Source organism: Sander vitreus, chromosome 8 (genome assembly GCF_031162955.1).
Source record: "Sander vitreus isolate 19-12246 chromosome 8, sanVit1, whole genome shotgun sequence".
NCBI lineage: Eukaryota > Metazoa > Chordata > Actinopteri > Perciformes > Percidae > Sander > Sander vitreus.
In genome coordinates, this window is record NC_135862.1 from 26,668,288 (window position 1) to 26,688,691 (window position 20,404).

At 38.4% G+C, this 20,404-nt stretch overlaps 1 protein-coding gene and 5 non-coding genes across 6 annotated transcripts in view; 5 read left to right on the forward strand and 1 right to left on the reverse strand.

The window, feature by feature from the left end:
* Positions 1 to 3,902: 3,902 nt before the first annotated feature.
* Positions 3,903 to 20,404, reverse strand: part of LOC144522534 (synaptic vesicle glycoprotein 2B-like) — a 78,036-nt gene continuing 61,534 nt past the window's right edge. The window contains exons 9-14 of the mRNA XM_078257685.1: positions 14,866 to 14,941; positions 14,176 to 14,264; positions 12,198 to 12,331; positions 10,732 to 10,932; positions 4,611 to 4,770; positions 3,903 to 4,086 (exon numbers count right to left, since the gene is read on the reverse strand). Coding sequence (XP_078113811.1) covers positions 3,903 to 4,086; positions 4,611 to 4,770; positions 10,732 to 10,932; positions 12,198 to 12,331; positions 14,176 to 14,264; positions 14,866 to 14,941 — 844 coding nt within the window. The remainder of the gene's footprint in view (positions 4,087 to 4,610; positions 4,771 to 10,731; positions 10,933 to 12,197; positions 12,332 to 14,175; positions 14,265 to 14,865; positions 14,942 to 20,404) is intronic.
* Positions 15,650 to 15,741, forward strand: trnar-ucu (transfer RNA arginine (anticodon UCU)). The gene is given in 2 exon segments: positions 15,650 to 15,686; positions 15,706 to 15,741. It is a non-coding gene; the product is annotated as a tRNA-Arg (tRNA).
* trnar-ucu (transfer RNA arginine (anticodon UCU)) lies at positions 16,630 to 16,721 on the forward strand. The gene is given in 2 exon segments: positions 16,630 to 16,666; positions 16,686 to 16,721. It is a non-coding gene; the product is annotated as a tRNA-Arg (tRNA).
* Positions 17,608 to 17,699, forward strand: trnar-ucu (transfer RNA arginine (anticodon UCU)). The gene is given in 2 exon segments: positions 17,608 to 17,644; positions 17,664 to 17,699. It is a non-coding gene; the product is annotated as a tRNA-Arg (tRNA).
* On the forward strand, positions 18,586 to 18,677 carry trnar-ucu (transfer RNA arginine (anticodon UCU)). The gene is given in 2 exon segments: positions 18,586 to 18,622; positions 18,642 to 18,677. It is a non-coding gene; the product is annotated as a tRNA-Arg (tRNA).
* Positions 19,565 to 19,656, forward strand: trnar-ucu (transfer RNA arginine (anticodon UCU)). The gene is given in 2 exon segments: positions 19,565 to 19,601; positions 19,621 to 19,656. It is a non-coding gene; the product is annotated as a tRNA-Arg (tRNA).

A 20,404-nucleotide genomic window follows, 5' to 3' on the forward strand; every position in this document is an offset into this window, starting at 1 on the left:
GGTGCAACACTTTCAATCATTTAAGCAATATTAGACTGAAGGGTTTGATTTAATGTCATTATTGGCTTGACAGTGATGTGGCGAGGTCCGTAAGCATCACTGAAGTGCCAATAATATGACGTTTAATCAAACCCTTGAGTGTAATATTGCTATTATACAACAAACCTACAAACAAACAAAATAAAAGTTATAATCAAACTGTATTCATATTGTAGGGCAATTCGCTCTCAAAATAAATAAAAAAAGCAACAGAGATGATTTCTAGTCCCTTCCTGTTTAGTCAGCCAGTCAACTTAAGCTAACATTAGCTTTGTAGAGAACGTGGGATTTCCCAAAGTGAACAATTACCGCAAATATAAACACCAAACTGCTTTGCTAGCTCTATCCTGTTATAACTAATATATCTTCTGACATCTTTTTTTTTCCATGGATAGATTAAGATACTAAACGTCCGCTAACTTCAAACAACAGAGATGATTTCCTGCCCCTGTAAAACGTTAGTCAACAGTTATTGAACGTTATTCGGATCTACTTGTTGTAAAATAATTATATGAAGTGCTCATATTATGCTCATTTTTAGGTTCATAATTGTATGTGTATAATGTACTGCAGATTGCTGCAGCTCCTCTTTTCACGCTGTCTGTTGAGCTCTATGTTTTAGCTACCGAGTGAGGCATCTCACTTCTGTTCCATCTTTGTTGGGAGTCGCACATGCGCAGTAGCTAGGTAAGGACTACGAGCCAGTCAGAAGCAGAGTATGAGGGGGTGCCATGCTAGCAGCTAGGTGAGCATTATAACATGTGTTACAAAGTGACGCACGTTTGTCACGGAAGTAAAGGCTGGACTACAATAGAGCTGTTTGGAGAAGTTCGTGAACAGTGTTTTCTGTTGGAGATGGTAAGTGCCTTTGGGGTGGACTTTGGGCTTTTTCACTTTGTAAACCTATACCATGCACAAAAAAGATATATGACACAATAAAGGTAAGGGAAAAAGCCAAAAAGCATAATATGAGCACTTTAACTTCAATCTTGGGTTGCAATAAATATTTTAGTATTATTTTTTATTAATTTCTCACATTTATTGACTGTTGGACACTGTGCACCAGTGATGGGAATAACGGCGTTATAAATATTGGCGTTACTTACGGCGTTACTTTTTTCAGTAACGAATAATCTGATTGATTACTCTTTCCATCTTAATAACGCCATTACCGTTACCGCCAAAAAATGCAGCGCGTTACTATAATTGAAGCTGTTTTTTTCATTTGACCAACTAGATCTCTGAGCCGAGAGGCAAAGACTTGTTTTACTGTTCTTCCTTGGTTAGTGGGCAGTGCATGAGACAAGCGCATAAATGCTGACGATTGGCTGAGGTTGAGTAACATTTCACGGTAAGCCAATCAGAGGTAGTATTGGAAAGCATAGTCGGACACACAACAAACAACACAAGCGAGTCTGTCAACGAGAGACAGGTATGGCGAGCCCAAATAATCCAAAAGTAGCCTTCTCTAAATTGAAGTATAGCCATTACTTTTCCCTCCAAGAAATTAAAGAATTGCACATTAATTGTGAAATGCACATTATGCCCTGGGCAAAAGTGCCTATCCACATTGGTGTCAAGTAATTCAAACTTTTTTTTTAATGAACTGGCAAAATGCCTCCAGAAAGAACCGATCCGTTTGCACTACAGAGAGTGTATATATTTGTTATTTATTTTTGGTATAGTGCTTAATAAGCATAATTAAATTTAAATTTAAATTTAATTTTGCCCAGTTTGCCCTGTTGAGGGACAATAAATATCAAAAGTTCCAAAACATCTATTGTGTTATTTGTATCAATCCACTATATAAACATAATATCTACATACATGGCATTTGATTGGAGGCTACTCTCACTTTGTCCCACAGCAACATTAAAATAGTTTAGATTTGTGTACATTGTTTCTGTTAATAATGTATTAACAGATTTTACAGACAGTAATTAAGTGTCAATTTCATTATAATATTCAGATTTATCATACATAATTGAACATGCACATGTATTTTAAGTTCCGTTAAAGAGGGGTGGAGGTGGGGGTCACATTTGAGCATTTAAAAATGTACTTGAAAGTAATGCAATAGTTACTTTTCTTAAGTAACTAGTTACTTTTATAATTTGTAACTGAGTAACTCATTTAGTTAGTTTTTGGAAGAAGTAACTAGTAACTGTAACTAATTACTTTTTAAAAGTAACTTGCCCAACACTGATACGCACATGAGTTGCACACTTTATTTCCTGTGTGGACTGTGTGGCATTGAAAATTACTACTATGCACCTTTAGCCCCTTAAAAATGATTCATTTGCAGAATAATAGTAATCCTATCAGTTTCAAAAGGGCCTTGTTGTCAGGGCTCGGGCCCTAATGATACATTACATCATGTCTACTTCATTAAGAACTACTTCAGCCATTTTTAACTATTGCTGTCATTCCTAAATGCCATACATTGGATTTACTCTATTCAACACATCTAGAAATTGACAGAAAGTTACACATCATGGTTTCAAGAACAGTTTCATGTTTTATCTTTGTGCTAAGCTAGGCTCAACATGTTCCCCACCTCTCTGTAGTAGAGACACAGAGATTAAATTGATATCACTTTTTTGCTAAAAGAGGTTGCAGTAGTATACAAAATCAAACAAATGTCATCTTTTGACTTAAATTTGCCTTAATTTTTCTATCATGTTCATTTTGTGTACCCCACCTGCATGATAAATGGCAGTTATGCTTGCTGGAAGTTTTATTTATTATATCATTTGAAAATATGATTATGATGAATTTTCAATTCACAAGCATTTTCATCATTTATTTGTCATCAACATTGGGAAGGTAGTGTGTGGTCCTACAGCATGATTTTTATTGTACCTGCAAACAGGAAGACCAAATAAACTGTGATTTTCAATAATTCAAATAAAAGTTTAGGCCTATAACAAGTATGAGTAAAAAAAATGAGAAGGTAAAAAATAACTGTAAGTTGATTAAAAAGGAGAAAGAAAAAAAGTACCATTAACACACTTAACAGACCAAATTATTTCTAACAGGGCCTTGACAAAACATTGCTGTCCAGAAAATACACTTATCCAAAACTCCAGGTCAGACAGTGACAGAAAAGTAAATGTGCACAGTTTTCTCAGATATATGTTTTCTGCGTAAGTAAAGCATCCTCAGTTGGATGTGCTTTTCCCTGTACTAATTGCAGGAGGATATTAGTATCAGACGGAACTCCAGAGGAGAGGTTATAATACTCGTGCAGAACATACAGCACAATAGAGGAACATTTGGACTTCAATACAAATATATATAGTTGTTTGACTTCAATTTACTACGCTGCAGTATTCATTGCTAATAAGCCTCTTAATTAGTTTGACGCAATGAGATGTTAAAAACCGTTAGTGATATGGTAAGGCAAAAGCAACCACATGCCATCTACCAATTCTCATGGGAGTCAAGAATGGGGTTGTACTCAGGGACTGAACTTTCAGGTCATGCTGAGGTTGCCAGTTGCATGAATATTTTCTTTAAATAAAATCAGTTTTACACAATTACTTGAAGTTCTCACTCACTAAGAAATAAAAAAAAAAAATTCTCAGTTTCCATTTAAACACTGACACTTGTGTACACCTAAACCCTATACCTGCCATCAGTGCCATTAGTGAAAAGGTCACCTACCCTCTGTACAAAATGAGATGGTTTCCATGAAAAAATTAGAGATTGGCATTTACATTTAATATGTATGAGCTGTTCCTGCTTTCTTTTAAATGCAGAGTGAAGTCAATATCAATAAAAAAAAGCTTCCAACATATAAGCACGTATGTTTTGGCCTCTCCCTCCCCTTATGACTCCCACCCCCTGGATCTCACATGACCTCACTGAAGGATTCTCTCTCGTGTGTCGGGTAGTTTGAGGGCCACCAGGCCACCACACACCAGCGCAGTGAAGGACAGCAGGATGGGGACGACTTTGGTGATGCCCACAAAGGTGGCAAAGATAGAGCTGCCGAGCACTGCCGCCAGCTTACACAGAGCGTTCAGCACGCCAAATGCTGTGGCCCTGAGAGACAGAGATTAATCGATTAGTTGTCAACTATTAAATTAAATGCCAACTGTTTTGATAATCGATTAGTCAGTTTGAGACGTTTTTTATATTTTCTAGTTTCTTCTCTCCTCTATGACAATTAACTGAATATCTTTGAATTGTGGACAAAACACGACAATGGAGGACCTCATCTTGCGCTTTGGTAAACACTGATGGACATTTTTGCTGACATGTTATAGACCAAACAACTAATCTATTAATCAAGGCAATAATTGACATATTAATCAACAATAAATCGAATAGTTAGATGCAGCCATAGACAGAGACATTACCACTGTATTGAAAGTGTCTATATCACCAGTATTTTGATTTTGAACATCTTTAAACATGACATTTTTGTCAGGCTGACAAAAATGTACCATACATTTGTACCATCAATTTAAACACAAAAACTGAATTTTTTTCACTGCATCTTCATCTGACATATACATTATAAAAATCAGGAATATTAACACAGTTTTAACAATAAAGTGTGGTACCTTTTAGAAGTAGGGTACAGCTCCACGGTCACCACCTCGATGCCATTCCATGCAGCAACACTGACGCCACAGAACAGACACTGCATGGCAATGATCGCTGATTGGCTGAAGCTCAGAAACAGGAAGAACGTGCAGCCTGCTGAGATGAGCATCGAGCCACCTGAGGAGATCACAGCATGCCTATATTGAATGCATGACAGGGGCGGTTCCAAGAATTTTTAAAAGTGGGGTGTTACAGGGGGGACCAATAATCTGGGGGGGGCATTTTATCAGAATACAGCATTGACAATCTGCATTGCTACTGCTTGCTTTGAAATATAGGAAATATTGGATAGAACAACAAAATGCTAAAAGTCTGCTAAATAGAACAAATCACATTCATTATTAATGTCACTTGTTTTCATTTTAAATAAATTGTATATCATATAATACAATACACATTTTCTATAGGCTCAGTCTGCCTTTTTTAAAAAACAAACAATTCCATTGCTGGTTCCCTGGTATTAGAATTTTGGATAGTCATGATGGAAACATTAATTGGTCATGTGACAAGGGCTGGGAAGATTGGCAGATCAGGCAGCCAAGTGACAGGACTCGATCTAATGGAAATCACAATTGTCAGATTGACAGCACTTGACTGCTCCATGAATGTATTTTCCTGAAAATCCCCCAAAAAAAATTCTGGACTGACACAAAACAAAAACATACACATATGCTGGCATGCAAGAGTTTAAGTAGCAACAACCACAATGACTGAACAAAGCGGAAACTTGTGTGCCTGAAAAGTGAAGCCAATGCTGAAGTGCCTTAAAGGTGCACTATACGTTCCTGCATGACGTTACTTCTGTTGACGTTCCAAGTAAATTCAAAACAAAACAGAGCAAGCTCGCCCCTCCCCCCACGTTTCCATAACTGTCATGACTAACTGACTAACTGTCACTAACCCCCACCCCCTCCCCCAACCATCTTGTCGGTGATTGGCTGGAACGTGTTTGTTGTATTTTGGTGCCTATGCCTCTAGTGTTTGTTTGACGTTTACGACCCCTGTGTTGTCTCCCGAGACCGGGCTTTTTCACAGTGTGTTTAGGGGGCAGGCAGCTAGCGGATCAAGGAGAGAGGCCTACCATTTGAGACAAAAATGAAATTGCGCTGAAACCATGCAGGAATGCATAGTGCACCTTTAAACCTGCATTCTATCTAATTTCCAGCAGTGGGTGACTCCTCTGGCTAGAAGTCTGTTTCTATAGAAGTCTATGGGAAAATGACCCTACTTCTGCCTTGATCTTGAACTTGAACTGTGTGCGTTTTGGCATAACTTGAAGGTGTGTCTTAATTATTAAAGTAGCGTTAAGGTTTACATGCGGATAAAATATCCATGATCAGTAAGAGAAGTGTACTAGCTTCTGGAAGCAGGCAAGTGAATTTAGCTGAGAGGAAGAGACAATAAAAAGTAATTTTTTTCCCCTCATGCTAATCAAGAAGAGTGTCTCCTCCCTCCCTCTATACACTCCATCCCTTCTGACTGAGCACTGAGCAGGTGGCGACGGTTATGATGCCGCTGTTGTTCTTGTTCAGGTTTGGGCACATTAAGATTCCACCGTGCTCTTCCTCCCTCACCATTTGTGTTACTGTCGTTTACCTCCACCTACCCTCCTTTCTCTCTCATCCTCACTCTCTCCCATGTTGTGATGTGGTTGTGAGGATTATGTGGGGAAAACTTTAAGAGTACAAAGCCACTTGTGTGGCGGCGGGGAGGTAAAACGGCGCGGCCACAGGAGACGTGGGCTGGGTCAGCAAGGGCTAGGCAGGCAGAAGGTTTGTTAAAACGCTGGGCAGAAGGTTTGTTAAAACGCTGGAACACGGAGGAGGATTTCTCGTCCTGTTTCCAAGATCCTTCACAGAGGCTGCTGGGGCCTGTTAGCTCGAGAACTGCTGATGTGGATAGCATCGATCAGTTTCCTGCACTGCCCTGCGGTCTGTGGGACTTGCTAGCTGACTGATTGACTGACTGACAGGCAAGCTGGGCTTCAGAGAATTAACTTTATTTTGGTCACTGAAACAGTTGATCTCCTAATTGTGACCCCTGATTCTTCAAAATGTGTTCGGAACATGAAATGCATTCATTTGGTATTTGCATTCATTTGGTATTTTTTTGCCCTCCACTGTGCACATGGCAATCATTGGGAGGAGAGCCACAACACAAAGTGTTTGGATCATTGTGATTAGCACGGTGACCACCCTACCCACACAAACACAAACTCAATATACAAAGGCATGTAGTCTGCCTTTCCTATATTCACGGCTCACCACTCTGCACCTCTCAGACAACATAATTGCACCTATACTATTGTGACTGGCCCAGCTGTTATGAAATCAGTAAATGTGACTGTCTGAGAAGATAATTCATTAATCATTACTGTACACCCTCCGTTTTTCCACGTTACCCACCTTTTGTGGAAATCACACTTCAGGTATATGAACCAAAATAACAAGCAATGACTATGCACTGGTCATTGCACTGTTAAACATATAGCCCAAAGTCTGGGATATCACCATGATATCCAGGAACCACGTTTCCTCATGACAGCACATGTACAGTGAACTATTCCATCCCCACTACTACATCATTTCCGTGAGCTGATTTTAGTATCAAAACAACCTGCTGTTATCGTGACATCACAGAGGTGTTTCCCTATAATCATTGGGGTTCCACTGTTCCATTTTCTCGAATGAATCCTGTTATTTCAACCACTCAAACCAGCACTAAGCCAGCACTCTGTGAATGACAGAGAGACAAAGACAAAGAGAGTCAAGGGGGCTGGTTAAGTGCACTGAGTGAGCGGCAGTAATCACAGCTCTGGTAAAAGCACTCCTTTGCTCTGTATAGTGTTCCTCAGAATGGGCCTGCTCGCTGTCTGTCTGACTCTCTCTCTCTCCCACCCTTTCTTCCTCTATTTCTCTCTCTGTGTGATAATAGCTCTAGATTGAAAAATTGTGTGTTTGAGTGGAGCTATACATTGCAGGGGTAGAACCTGCAATCAGAGATCTCCATTCATACCATACCTCACGCGGTTCCTGCAGGCATTCCTCAACCATCACTCCTCCACTTTTTTTGTTTCCTCTACATACACGCAGTCTCCTCTACATAGCTAGTGAGGGCTGGGGTCAATAACAGCTGTAATTGATGTCATTGTTTCAATTTGAGCTGATTACAGTTGAGAGCTGCTTATCGTGTGACCCGGGGTGGAATAACACACTGTGAGGCCCAGTGAGCTGCCACGCCTGACCAAGCTAAACTGCCGGGCTGGATAGATGAATGGATGGGTTGGCTCAGCCCAGGGCTGCCTTTTCTATTGACTCCTACTGCGGAGGTAATGACTGAGCCTATTCCATGGGCATGGCTGGCGCAAGTATCCGTACTGCTGCCATTTAGTGTAGTGCTGGGGCTATTATTGTGAATGGCCTGCCCCACTGTCAACACACTCACACATTGACTAAGAGTCTGCTGGCACAGAACTGGGTGTATGCAGACTGTGTGTGCGTTTATTGGCTTTGTAATGTTAAGTAACTTTAAAACCTTATTAACTGTAGTCAAATAACAATCACAACTTCATTACATTAAATTAAATTAGTAGTGTTACCCTGAAAGACGATTTGTATAGTATTTGCAAAGAATGTGCCATCTCTAAGCACCCGCCCACAGAAAAGAAATAAATAAAACACCTGTCAATGCTTGGAAAAATTGGCATTTCTCCTTGCTGTTGATGTTGAGTCTTTTCAATGAAAGCACCAAAATAACGCCGCCGCCTTCCAGCATTCCTGTGGCCCATCTGGAAAACAGGCACCTCACACTAGAGATAGATATCTGGATATGCAGCACTGTATGTGTTTATGGTTTGAAGGTTAAGTAGATCCTGGTGGAAGATGACGATATTTAAAACTTTTAGAAATTATTTTACTCTATTACCTTCTGTCTAGTCCAGAGATCTTCAACAGGGGGTCCATGACAACCTTTGAACGTACACGTTCCACCAAAACAAGTTCCTTCCCGAGGCTATTTTGCAGAGGCACCATTGCTCCATCTGGCGCTTAGCGCCACCCAAGACGATTGTGATTGGTTTAAAGAAATGCCAATAAACCAGAGCACATTTTTCTCCTACCCAGGAATGTTGTGTGGACTAGCCATACCCTCCTCCGCAGCGCTGTGGAGGTAGGTCTGGCAATGTGAGACTACCTTCTGTCTATCCATACTTTTTCCATTTTACTTATTGCATTTTTTTGAAGATGGTCTACTCAAGATTCTTCTTTCTTTCTCAGTTTTAACTTTTGCTGGGTCACATTGGTGCATGCTGAGCTTTCAGAGTTTAGAAATGGTCACATAATACTAAACGTTCTCAATGGAATCTCTTTTTCTGTCTGTGTGCTTGTGGCTACATAAAGGATAAAACTACTTCAACTATTAAATCATGACTGAGAACTTAAGAACATGCTCTGAGTATGCTCTAGTAAACAGTGCTCATAAACAGCAGAAGTACCGACTTTCAAAACTAAAAAAAGCTTAAATATAAATAAAGCTTATAAATATAAGAGGCTCTGATTTATTTGATGAAAATGAATAAACTTCCAAAGTGAAAATCATTGCATTCCTGGCTGAGAGTATGCGCTCAGACATTGTAACCACCCTGTGTACAGTGTGACAGCCCCTACTAGCACGTCACAATGACAGAATTATCTAGCATGGAGAAATATAATAGCCATGACTCCCATCACTATGTCTCTCTGTCTCTTCTAGAAAAATGAAAAGCAGCTTTGCTGACACTCAACAGTCCACATAAGTCCTAAACACACACACACACACACACACACACACACACACACACACACACACACACACACACACACACACACACACACACACACACACACACACACACACACACACCTGACCTCACACCCACATGTGCACAAAATCAGGCCAACACAGCCTCCACATCTCTGAACAAATACTGTAGGTGACACTGAAGGAAAGACCACAAGTAGGGCCAGAGGTTCAGAGACGCACACACACACACACACACACACACACACACACACACACACACACACACACACACACACACACACACACACACACTTCTTCTCATACTGTACAGTGTGCTGCCTCCCCTCAACCATCCAGAGAACTAACCAGCTGATCACAGCTTCTGTTCACAGAAATTCAATTCCCTCCAAAGGTAATTTGTCCATTCAAAAGTTTCCTTTTTCCCTGTGCTCTTTCATGCTCTCTTATTTATTCTGGTCATTTGCTACTTCTTGAAATCTATACCCTTTGCCCTCTTCGAACGACGAACGCGTGCAACCAGTAACGAGTAACATAGCTCAAACACAGCGTTCGTGATTCGACTGCTCATGACTGTTATCCAAGATGACGGCATCATGTAAACATTAACGCTACTGTCTTTATAATCTATCTTTGTAATAAACTGTCTGTACACTTACAAAGTTCTCAATGCTTCGGTTTGCATGTAGGGACCCTCATTATGCTACCGTTTAAGTGTGGTGCTATTTCGAAGCCTCGTTAGTGGTATCAAATAGTGATTTACCCTGTGCCCCGAAAGCCAGCGTTAGTAGCTAACCCCCAGTTTGCGGAAGCTTGTTTCAAGCTAGAGACACATTCGATTAGCATGAAAACAGATCCCAGAGAACGTTTGACTCGGTACACATATGTTATTAACCCCTAGGTTCAATTTGCACCAGAATTGTCTTTGACACCAATGTCTATAATGCGTTATAAACCTAGTTATACCTGGTTTACCACAAACAAATTATAGATAATACAATGTGGAAATATAATACATTATAATCTTTGCAAAAATCAGTGAGTGACACACAAATATAGTGTATTATGAAACTTGACCTTATAAGTCATTATAAAATGCTTTATAATGTGTCATGATTATTGTTATAAATCATTATAAATATGTATGAGTACTTATAACAATAATTATACAGTGCTATAAGAAGATTATAATGCATTTTAAAATGCATTATAGACATGGCCATCATAGAAAATGTTATCACATTAAAAATCCTTAGTAATAACGAACTTCCATAAAATCACCTATGATCTTGACCCTGCCAATCTTCTCCATGAAGAGGGCTGAGATGATGTTGCCTGGCAACACAGCCAGACTGCCCAGGAAGCTGACTAGGTAAATTAGAACGTCGTTCTCCTCAACAGCGTCCAGGTGGCAGCCATATTTATTGTGCTCAAAGGTGGTGTTCTCCATCTTACAGTCAATGAACTTCTCCTCCCACAGGTCTGCAGAAAACAGGAAGACCATGAAACATAAGATGGAACTTATGAAAGAGGGTCAACTGTTGAGCCTTGGACCTGATTCAGTGGGACCTGATTCAGTGAAACATCTGCCAAGGTTTTTTCAATTGAAATGTTGATGGAAAATGTTATTTTCATTAAGCATTCTCTGATATTTTGTACTCTCTCCATTCTTAACTTCCATCATTTTCCTATTGGATCATGACTGAGGTACTTTTTTTAAAATAAGTCATGTAGTTATCAAAGAGTGGTGCTTTTCATTCAGTTTTATGGTAAATTGTAGTGTAAGTTGTATGTCTTTTGTGATTTGTTTATGTCTTTGTTGTTGGGTTTTGTGTCAGGCCAATTTAGGAACAGGCATCGCAAATTATCTTAGGCTGTAAATAGTCAATAAAATAATCAATTTGCATACTTCTGTGAGTACACTTACATTTAGTGCACTGTGTACATTATGTACTCACTTGTGTTGTGTGTAAATTTCGAAGGTAGTGTTGTCTCAAATCACGCACAGCTGTTATGCACGGACCAGAAATTATCTTCTTCTTCTTCTTCTTCTGTGTAATGGTAAATTGCAGCCAGATGGAGGATTATGGCCACCATTTGTGCTTGACATTATATATACCAGCTTGTTTTCTCACTATCTGACTGCAGTATGGTGGTACTTAAAGAAAAAAAAAACGCATGTATATATTACATTTGTATAGTTCAGTTTTTGCCGTTTCCGCTCTGTAGCAAAGATGGCGACTGTTGAGTACCAGTAGTGTCCAGCGTTCCACACTCAATGTTTTGACTGCTTTGAGTACAGCATCCGGGTAGTGTAGTAACTGCAGTTGGCCAACAGCAATTGTAAGTATAGAAGTGTGCAATATAAGACACATCATATGTGTACCAAACAAAAAATATCTGTATTCAGATCTGGAAAAAGAGCTAAACTTAGTTTAAATACAAACTGTTTAACTGTTACGGTCTGGATGGAAATGAATAGAGAACATAGATAGAAAGGTTAGTGGAAAAAAATTGAAAGTCTGAAGTCTACTGGGCATGATTTTCCTTACAAACTGGAGGTTGTGTTTATAATGGGAGGAGGCTCCGATGAATTGGCCTGTGTCTATAATGAAAAATGAGAAAAAAATGGGGGCCACCATAGCTAATAACTAGAAAAACATTTAACCTCTAACCTGTATTCAAACTTATCTTCTGTACCATCCAGAGCTGTAATTCGTCCTAGCCCCTGCTCCAGCTGAACCTACCTGTGTTATAGAAGACAGTGGAACGGATGGTGCAGTTCTCAAACACAGTGTCTGTAGACCTGATGTCTTCAAAGCGACAGTCTTCAAACAGTGAACTTTCAAACTTCACCGACTTCATCTCTATACTGATGAACCTACGGGCATGGGATGGGACACAAACACAAACCAACAGACAAAAAAAACATGGACTCACACTTCTATTGCTGTGGCAGCACAGAATTAGAAAAGGACAGAATGGGCTCTTAATCCTTCATCCAGGACTATATACCTCTCCTCTGCACATTCTATATTTCCTGAACTTTAGCACATCCCTCAACATTTTTGCACATCCTGCACTAATCTATACAGCCTTTTTTTCTTAGTGTTAAACAGTTAAATGTACATTGTTTGTTTTTGTATTTATTGTTTGTTTCTTTCATATGAATGTTTAATATGTGTATATATGCACCAACAACCAAGGCAAATTCCTTGTTGTTACTTACTTGGCAATAAATCCCTTTCTGATTATAAAATCCAAGATGGCCACCACTGATAATACTGCGATGGAAATGAGCATTGATGTGAACAGTTGTGTAGGCTAAAATAATCATCTCCATGGCAATATGATATAGTCAATGGCAGCCCTGTTATACTAGTCATGTTGAAATAATAGTTAAAGCCCATTATATCTGTTTCAATTCTGCAAAAAGCATAGAAGTTAAATAATATACAGTAGTGTAACATACTGTATATCTGCACTGAAAATGTTCTCTTGCAGAGATGAAATATCCTTGAAAGTACGCTCCCTCATTTCAACCCCAAGATCCTATTTTTCCTCCCAGCGTACTATTTTAAAATTCAACTCGGCACAAAAGTCCATGCAACTGTAGAGGGGGTGCAATCTGTGTGCAAAAGCTGTACTCAGATTGAATGAAATGTGGAGGTATAAATGAATGCAAAGATCATTTAAAGAATAGAATAGAAACGACAAGGATTAGGTGTAGGTGCTATAAACTCAGGCAAATACACACCCTCTCAAGCTAAAAAGGTTTTACCTTGAGGAAAAACATACATGAATTCATGAACATGAATATACAGGAGTGGACATAATGTGCCTGGGGGCAAAATAAATGTGGGGTTCCTGCTTAATTTTAAGATCTGTCAGTCAGAGAAATACAGTATACATGCTTTCACACTCCTCACACACAGCAAAACGTCAGTACTGTCAGTAGAACTCCATTGAATGATTATGGGCAAATTATTTTAAAAACAAAGAAAAAACATTCACGCCAATATAGTAGAATGAAAGTTAACTTAACATTTAGTCAGTATGACCCCTCAGGTACACCTTATCACAGGTACACCTTAACACCTTATGTGGTAAACCTAGGAGCTAGGCTTACCATAAAGTAAGGTATGGACCATAGTGCAGTGGCAAAGTGTTCTAGGTTTACCTCACCAAACTACACACAAAACATAGCATACAAAAAGCAAATAAAAGATGGACAGTATGTGTATTACTGCATGTATCTTAGTTTAACATAGAAGAAGGCACTATCAGTCGAAAAAAAAACAACGGGTAAAATCTAGAGATGTTTTTCCTTTTTCCTTCCTGATAAAGATTGATTGACTGATAGCTGAACTTTTGTGTCCACTATCCACCGATACAGAGTACAGATACCAAGTACAGATACCAAGTACCGATCCGATACCAGTGCGTTAAGAAAAAAAACATAACCTCCAACAGTCAAACCACAACTTAAAAGCTGCAGTATTGCAAACAAGTTTACAAAAAGTAAACAAAAAAGAAAAAAGTGAAAAAGTAAAACAATGTCCAAACAACAGGGTGCATTCTGCTCAGCACCCGGAAATGCAGTAGGATTTCCTTTATTTGACGGATGTTTTATTTGCTATGTAATATTAAAGTACAGTATATGAATGTTAAAACCTGTAGTAAATCTCGTTTGCTTTGTGTTCAGAATGATAAAGTGAGACTTACTTGTCATGGATGTATTCCCCTTCTTTATGGATCTGGTTCTCTAAAGAAAAGTTAAAATGGAAGTTCTCCACTCGTTCTTTATGGAACACCTAAACACAGGCCAAACAACATTAATCCATTTTCTGTGCAGATATTTTTATGGTATTATATGCATTGCTTTCCTCAAGTAACTAATACAGTAAGCTAATACAATACTAATCCCACTCAATCATCATGACCCATATGACCCAGTGTTATGTATCTGTATCTGCAGAGACCCTGCCCTCTGCCCGTATTTTCTCTTTTGTTTTTATTTTGCTGGGTTCGGAATGTTTCTGCTTGTGGGTGTGGAATCTCCAGCCAATACTTTGTCCATTAGAAAATAATCATTGAAAAACAATGAGAAAAGATTGTATTGGTCTGATTACTGCTTCATAAAGCACTCACTCTCTTTATTCACTCTCTAGCTCTCTCTCTCTCTCTCTCTCTCTCTCTCTCTCTCTCTCTGGCCATTGAGCCGGGTAAGTTGGGCCAACTTTGAATAGTCAGTTTACAAACAGTAAAGCCATACTCACTACAGTACATATTGTACCTTTAAACCCAAATAATGTCAGTTCAAACCATGAATGTATTCAAAATATTTTGCTGTCATCAAAAAAGGACAAAAGTATGTCTGCTGCTACAAGTAGCATGAATTGTTGTTCACCTTACCTTCACCTTGGACTCATACTCCTCATACTGAAGGTGTTTGATCATATCAGGGAACCAAACAGACAGACCATAGTAACTGTGACAAAATGTAGATCAAGAGAGGACTGAATTAATAAAAGCGGATTAAAACAACCAGAATGGAACTGCAACCCAAACAGAAACAGAAAGACTGTACCCTCTTTATCACAATATGGATTAGGCTCTTGTTCCTCTGCTTTATAAATATGTTGAAATATGTAGTTTTTTAAAAAGTAATTTTACCTTAAAGTGGTGGAGAGATTTGCATGTATCTCGAAAGAAGTTATTCAAAGGTTGTGGGTTTGAGTCCCACCAAACTTAGATATTGCAATTGATGGCAAAAACCAGCAGTGAACATTGAAACTATGAGATTACAAATTGAATTAATCCCGTGATTTAATTGAAAGGTTTGAGTTCACGGCTCCCATCTCTTCACCCGAGTGGCCAAAACATGCGACCTCAGATCAGTTGATACGATTACAAAATCGATCATCGACCTTCGGTACTCTGGTACCAAGTACACTTATGAGCATCCGTATGTTCAAACATGGTGTTCATTTTAGACAATCCATGACTAGCACATAAGTCCAACAACAAACGGCCGCTCGAGTTTAGATCAGGGAGGCCGTTCCTCCCAATCACACCTCCTGTCTTCATCATTGCCCATGTGCGTGTTGAAGTCTCCCAGCAGAACTGAGGACTACCCTAGGTGATGGATCCCTGAAGCTTTAGGTCTTTTTTGTGACTATTTTTAATAACACAAAGTGGCTCTGTGGCGCAATGGACAGCGCATTGGACTTCTAGCTAATCTCTAAAGAAGAGATTCAAAGGTTGTGGGTTCAAGTCCCACCAGAGTCAACCTTTAGATATTGCAATTAATGACACAAGGCAGCAGTGAACATTTAAATTGTATGATTCCTGTTGAATTAACAGGTTCATGCTAAAATAATGAACTTACTTTGAGTTAAACCCAGAGATTTGGGGGTTCGAGTCCCACTAGATTTTCACATGTAGCAGTTTGATTTAATGACAGGGTTTGAGTGTTTAAGAAGAAAAAAACTGCTGTTTGTGGTTTCAGTAATATCTACATGAAACATTTTGGTGCAGAACTGTTATGGTTTTTGGTTTAATTTCCACTGAAGTTCAATTAAAAGACAGCAATGAACATTTAAACTAAAAGATTATAGGTTGAATGAATCCCTTCGTGCTTGTGTTTTTTGCAAACATTTTGGTGGAGTTCTACGTGTCTCTGTGGAGTAAAGGACAGCACATTGGACTTCTAGCTAGTCTCTAAAGAAGTGGTTCAAGAGTTGTGTGTTTGAGTCTCACCTGAGTCGACCTTTAGATATTTAAATTAATGACACAAGGCAGCAGTGAATCTTTAACCTGTAGGGTCCATGTTGAATTAATGACTTCATGCTAAAGTAATGAACTTACATTGAGTTAAACTCATAGATTTGGGGTTTGAGTACCGCCACAGTTCAGTCTCACATGTAGCAGTGTGATTTAATAGAAGTGTTTGAGTTTTTTTAGGAGAAGAAAAGTGCCATTTATGGTTTCAGTAATATGTAAATGGAATATATTCTGGTGAAGAAATTTAAAGAATGTTAGTTTAAGTTCCACTGAAGTTACATTTTTAGAGCTGATAAAAAAAACAGTGAACATTTAAACTATAACATGACAGGTTGAAGGAAGCCCCTGAAGCTTTAGGTCTTTTTTTGTGACTATTTTTTACTAGCACAAAGTGGCTCTGTGGCGCAATGGACAGCGCATTGGACTTCTAGCTAATCTCTAAAGAAGAGATTCAAAGGTTGTGGGTTCGAGTCCCACCAGAGTCGACCTTTAGATATTGCAATTAATGACACAAGGCAGCAGTGAACATTTAAATTGTATGATTCCTGTTGAATTAACGGGTTCATGCTAAAATAATGAACTTACTTTGAGTTAAACCCAGAGATTTGGGGTTCGAGTCCCACTAGATTTTCACATGTAGCAGTTTGATTTAATGACAGGGTTTGAGTGTTTAAGAAGAAAAAAACTGCTGTTTGTGGTTTCAGTAATATCTACATGAAACATTTTGGTGCAGAACTGTTATGGTTTTTGGTTTAATTTCCACTGAAGTTCAATTAAAAGACAGCAATGAACATTTAAACTAAAAGATTATAGGTTGAATGAATCCCTTCGTGCTTGTGTTTTTTTGCAAACATTTTGGTGGAGTTCTAAGTGTCTCTGTGGAGTAAAGGACAGCACATTGGACTTCTAGCTAGTCTCTAAAGAAGTGGTTCAAGGGTTGTGTGTTTGAGTCTCACCTGAGTCGACCTTTAGATATTTAAATTAATGACACAAGGCAGCAGTGAATCTTTAACCTGTAGGGTCCATGTTGAATTAATGACTTCATGCTAAAGTAATGAACTTACATTGAGTTAAACTCATAGATTTGGGGGTTTGAGTACCACCACAGTTCAGTCTCACATGTAGCAGTGTGATTTAATAGAAGTGTTTGAGTTTTTTAGGAGAAGAAAAGTGCCATTTATGGTTTCAGTAATATGTAAATGGAATATATTCTGGTGAAGAAATTTAAAGAATGTTAGTTTAAGTTCCACTGAAGTTACATTTTTAGAGCTGATAAAAAAAACAGTGAACATTTAAACTATAACATGACAGGTTGAAGGAAGCCCCTGAAGCTTTAGGTCTTTTTTGTGACTATTTTTACTAGCACAAAGTGGCTCTGTGGCGCAATGGACAGCGCATTGGACTTCTAGCTAATCTCTAAAGAAGAGATTCAAAGGTTGTGGGTTCGAGTCCCACCAGAGTCAACCTTTAGATATTGCAATTAATGACACAAGGCAGCAGTGAACATTTAAATTGTATGATTCCTGTTGAATTAACGGGTTCATGCTAAAATAATGAACTTACTTTGAGTTAAACCCAGAGATTTGGGGTTCGAGTCCCACTAGATTTTCACATGTAGCAGTTTGATTTAATGACAGGGTTTGAGTGTTTAAGAAGAAAAAAACTGCTGTTTGTGGTTTCAGTAATATCTACATGAAACATTTTGGTGCAGAACTGTTATGGTTTTTGGTTTAATTTCCACTGAAGTTCAATTAAAAGACAGCAATGAACATTTAAACTAAAAGATTATAGGTTGAATGAATCCCTTCGTGCTTGTGTTTTTTTGCAAACATTTTGGTGCAGTTCTAAGTGTCTCTGTGGAGTAAAGGACAGCACATTGGACTTCTAGCTAGTCTCTAAAGAAGTGGTTCAAGGGTTGTGTGTTTGAGTCTCACCTGAGTCGACCTTTAGATATTTAAATTAATGACACAAGGCAGCAGTGAATCTTTAACCTGTAGGGTCCATGTTGAATTAATGACTTCATGCTAAAGTAATGAACTTACATTGAGTTAAACTCATAGATTTGGGGTTTGAGTACCACCACAGTTCAGTCTCACATGTAGCAGTGTGATTTAATAGAAGTGTTTGAGTTTTTTAGGAGAAGAAAAGTGCCATTTATGGTTTCAGTAATATGTAAATGGAATATATTCTGGTGAAGAAATTTAAAGAATGTTAGTTTAAGTTCCACTGAAGTTACATTTTTAGAGCTGATAAAAAAAACAGTGAACATTTAAACTATAACATGACAGGTTGAAGGAAGCCCCTGAAGCTTTAGGTCTTTTTTGTGACTATTTTTTACTAGCACAAAGTGGCTCTGTGGCGCAATGGACAGCGCATTGGACTTCTAGCTAATCTCTAAAGAAGAGATTCAAAGGTTGTGGGTTCGAGTCCCACCAGAGTCAACCTTTAGATATTGCAATTAATGACACAAGGCAGCAGTGAACATTTAAATTGTATGATTCCTGTTGAATTAACGGGTTCATGCTAAAATAATGAACTTACTTTGAGTTAAACCCAGAGATTTGGGGTTCGAGTCCCACTAGATTTTCACATGTAGCAGTTTGATTTAATGACAGGGTTTGAGTGTTTAAGAAGAAAAAAACTGCTGTTTGTGGTTTCAGTAATATCTACATGAAACATTTTGGTGCAGAAACTGTTATGGTTTTTGGTTTAATTTCCACTGAAGTTCAATTAAAAGACAGCAATGAACATTTAAACTAAAAGATTATAGGTTGAATGAATCCCTTCGTGCTTGTGTTTTTTTTGCAAACATTTTGGTGCAGTTCTAAGTGTCTCTGTGGAGTAAAGGACAGCACATTGGACTTCTAGCTAGTCTCTAAAGAAGTGGTTCAAGGGTTGTGTGTTTGAGTCTCACCTGAGTCGACCTTTAGATATTTAAATTAATGACACAAGGCAGCAGTGAATCTTTAACCTGTAGGGTCCATGTTGAATTAATGACTTCATGCTAAAGTAATGAACTTACATTGAGTTAAACTCATAGATTTGGGGTTTGAGTACCACCACAGTTCAGTCTCACATGTAGCAGTGTGATTTAATAGAAGTGTTTGAGTTTTTTAGGAGAAGAAAAGTGCCATTTATGGTTTCAGTAATATGTAAATGGAATATATTCTGGTGAAGAAATTTAAAGAATGTTAGTTTAAGTTCCACTGAAGTTACATTTTTAGAGCTGATAAAAAAAACAGTGAACATTTAAACTATAACATGACAGGTTGAAGGAAGCCCCTGAAGCTTTAGGTCTTTTTTGTGACTATTTTTACTAGCACAAAGTGGCTCTGTGGCGCAATGGACAGCGCATTGGACTTCTAGCTAATCTCTAAAGAAGAGATTCAAAGGTTGTGGGTTCGAGTCCCACCAGAGTCAACCTTTAGATATTGCAATTAATGACACAAGGCAGCAGTGAACATTTAAATTGTATGATTCCTGTTGAATTAACGGGTTCATGCTAAAATAATGAACTTACTTTGAGTTAAACCCAGAGATTTGGGGTTCGAGTCCCACTAGATTTTCACATGTAGCAGTTTGATTTAATGACAGGGTTTGAGTGTTTAAGAAGAAAAAAAACTGCTGTTTGTGGTTTCAGTAATATCTACATGAAACATTTTGGTGCAGAACTGTTATGGTTTTTGGTTTAATTTCCACTGAAGTTCAATTAAAAGACAGCAATGAACATTTAAACTAAAAGATTATAGGTTGAATGAATCCCTTCGTGCTTGTGTTTTTTTGCAAACATTTTGGTGCAGTTCTAAGTGTCTCTGTGGAGTAAAGGACAGCACATTTGGACTTCTAGCTAGTCTCTAAAGAAGTGGTTCAAGGGTTGTGTGTTTGAGTCTCACCTGAGTCGACCTTTAGATATTTAAATTAATGACACAAGGCAGCAGTGAATCTTTAACCTGTAGGGTCCATGTTGAATTAATGACTTCATGCTAAAGTAATGAACTTACATTGAGTTAAACTCATAGATTTGGGGTGTGAGTACCACCACAGTTCAGTCTCACATGTAGCAGTGTGATTTAATAGAAGTGTTTGAGTTTTTTAGGAGAAGAAAACCATTTATGGTTTCAGTAATATGTAAATGGAATATTCTGGTGAAGAAATTTAAAGAATGTTA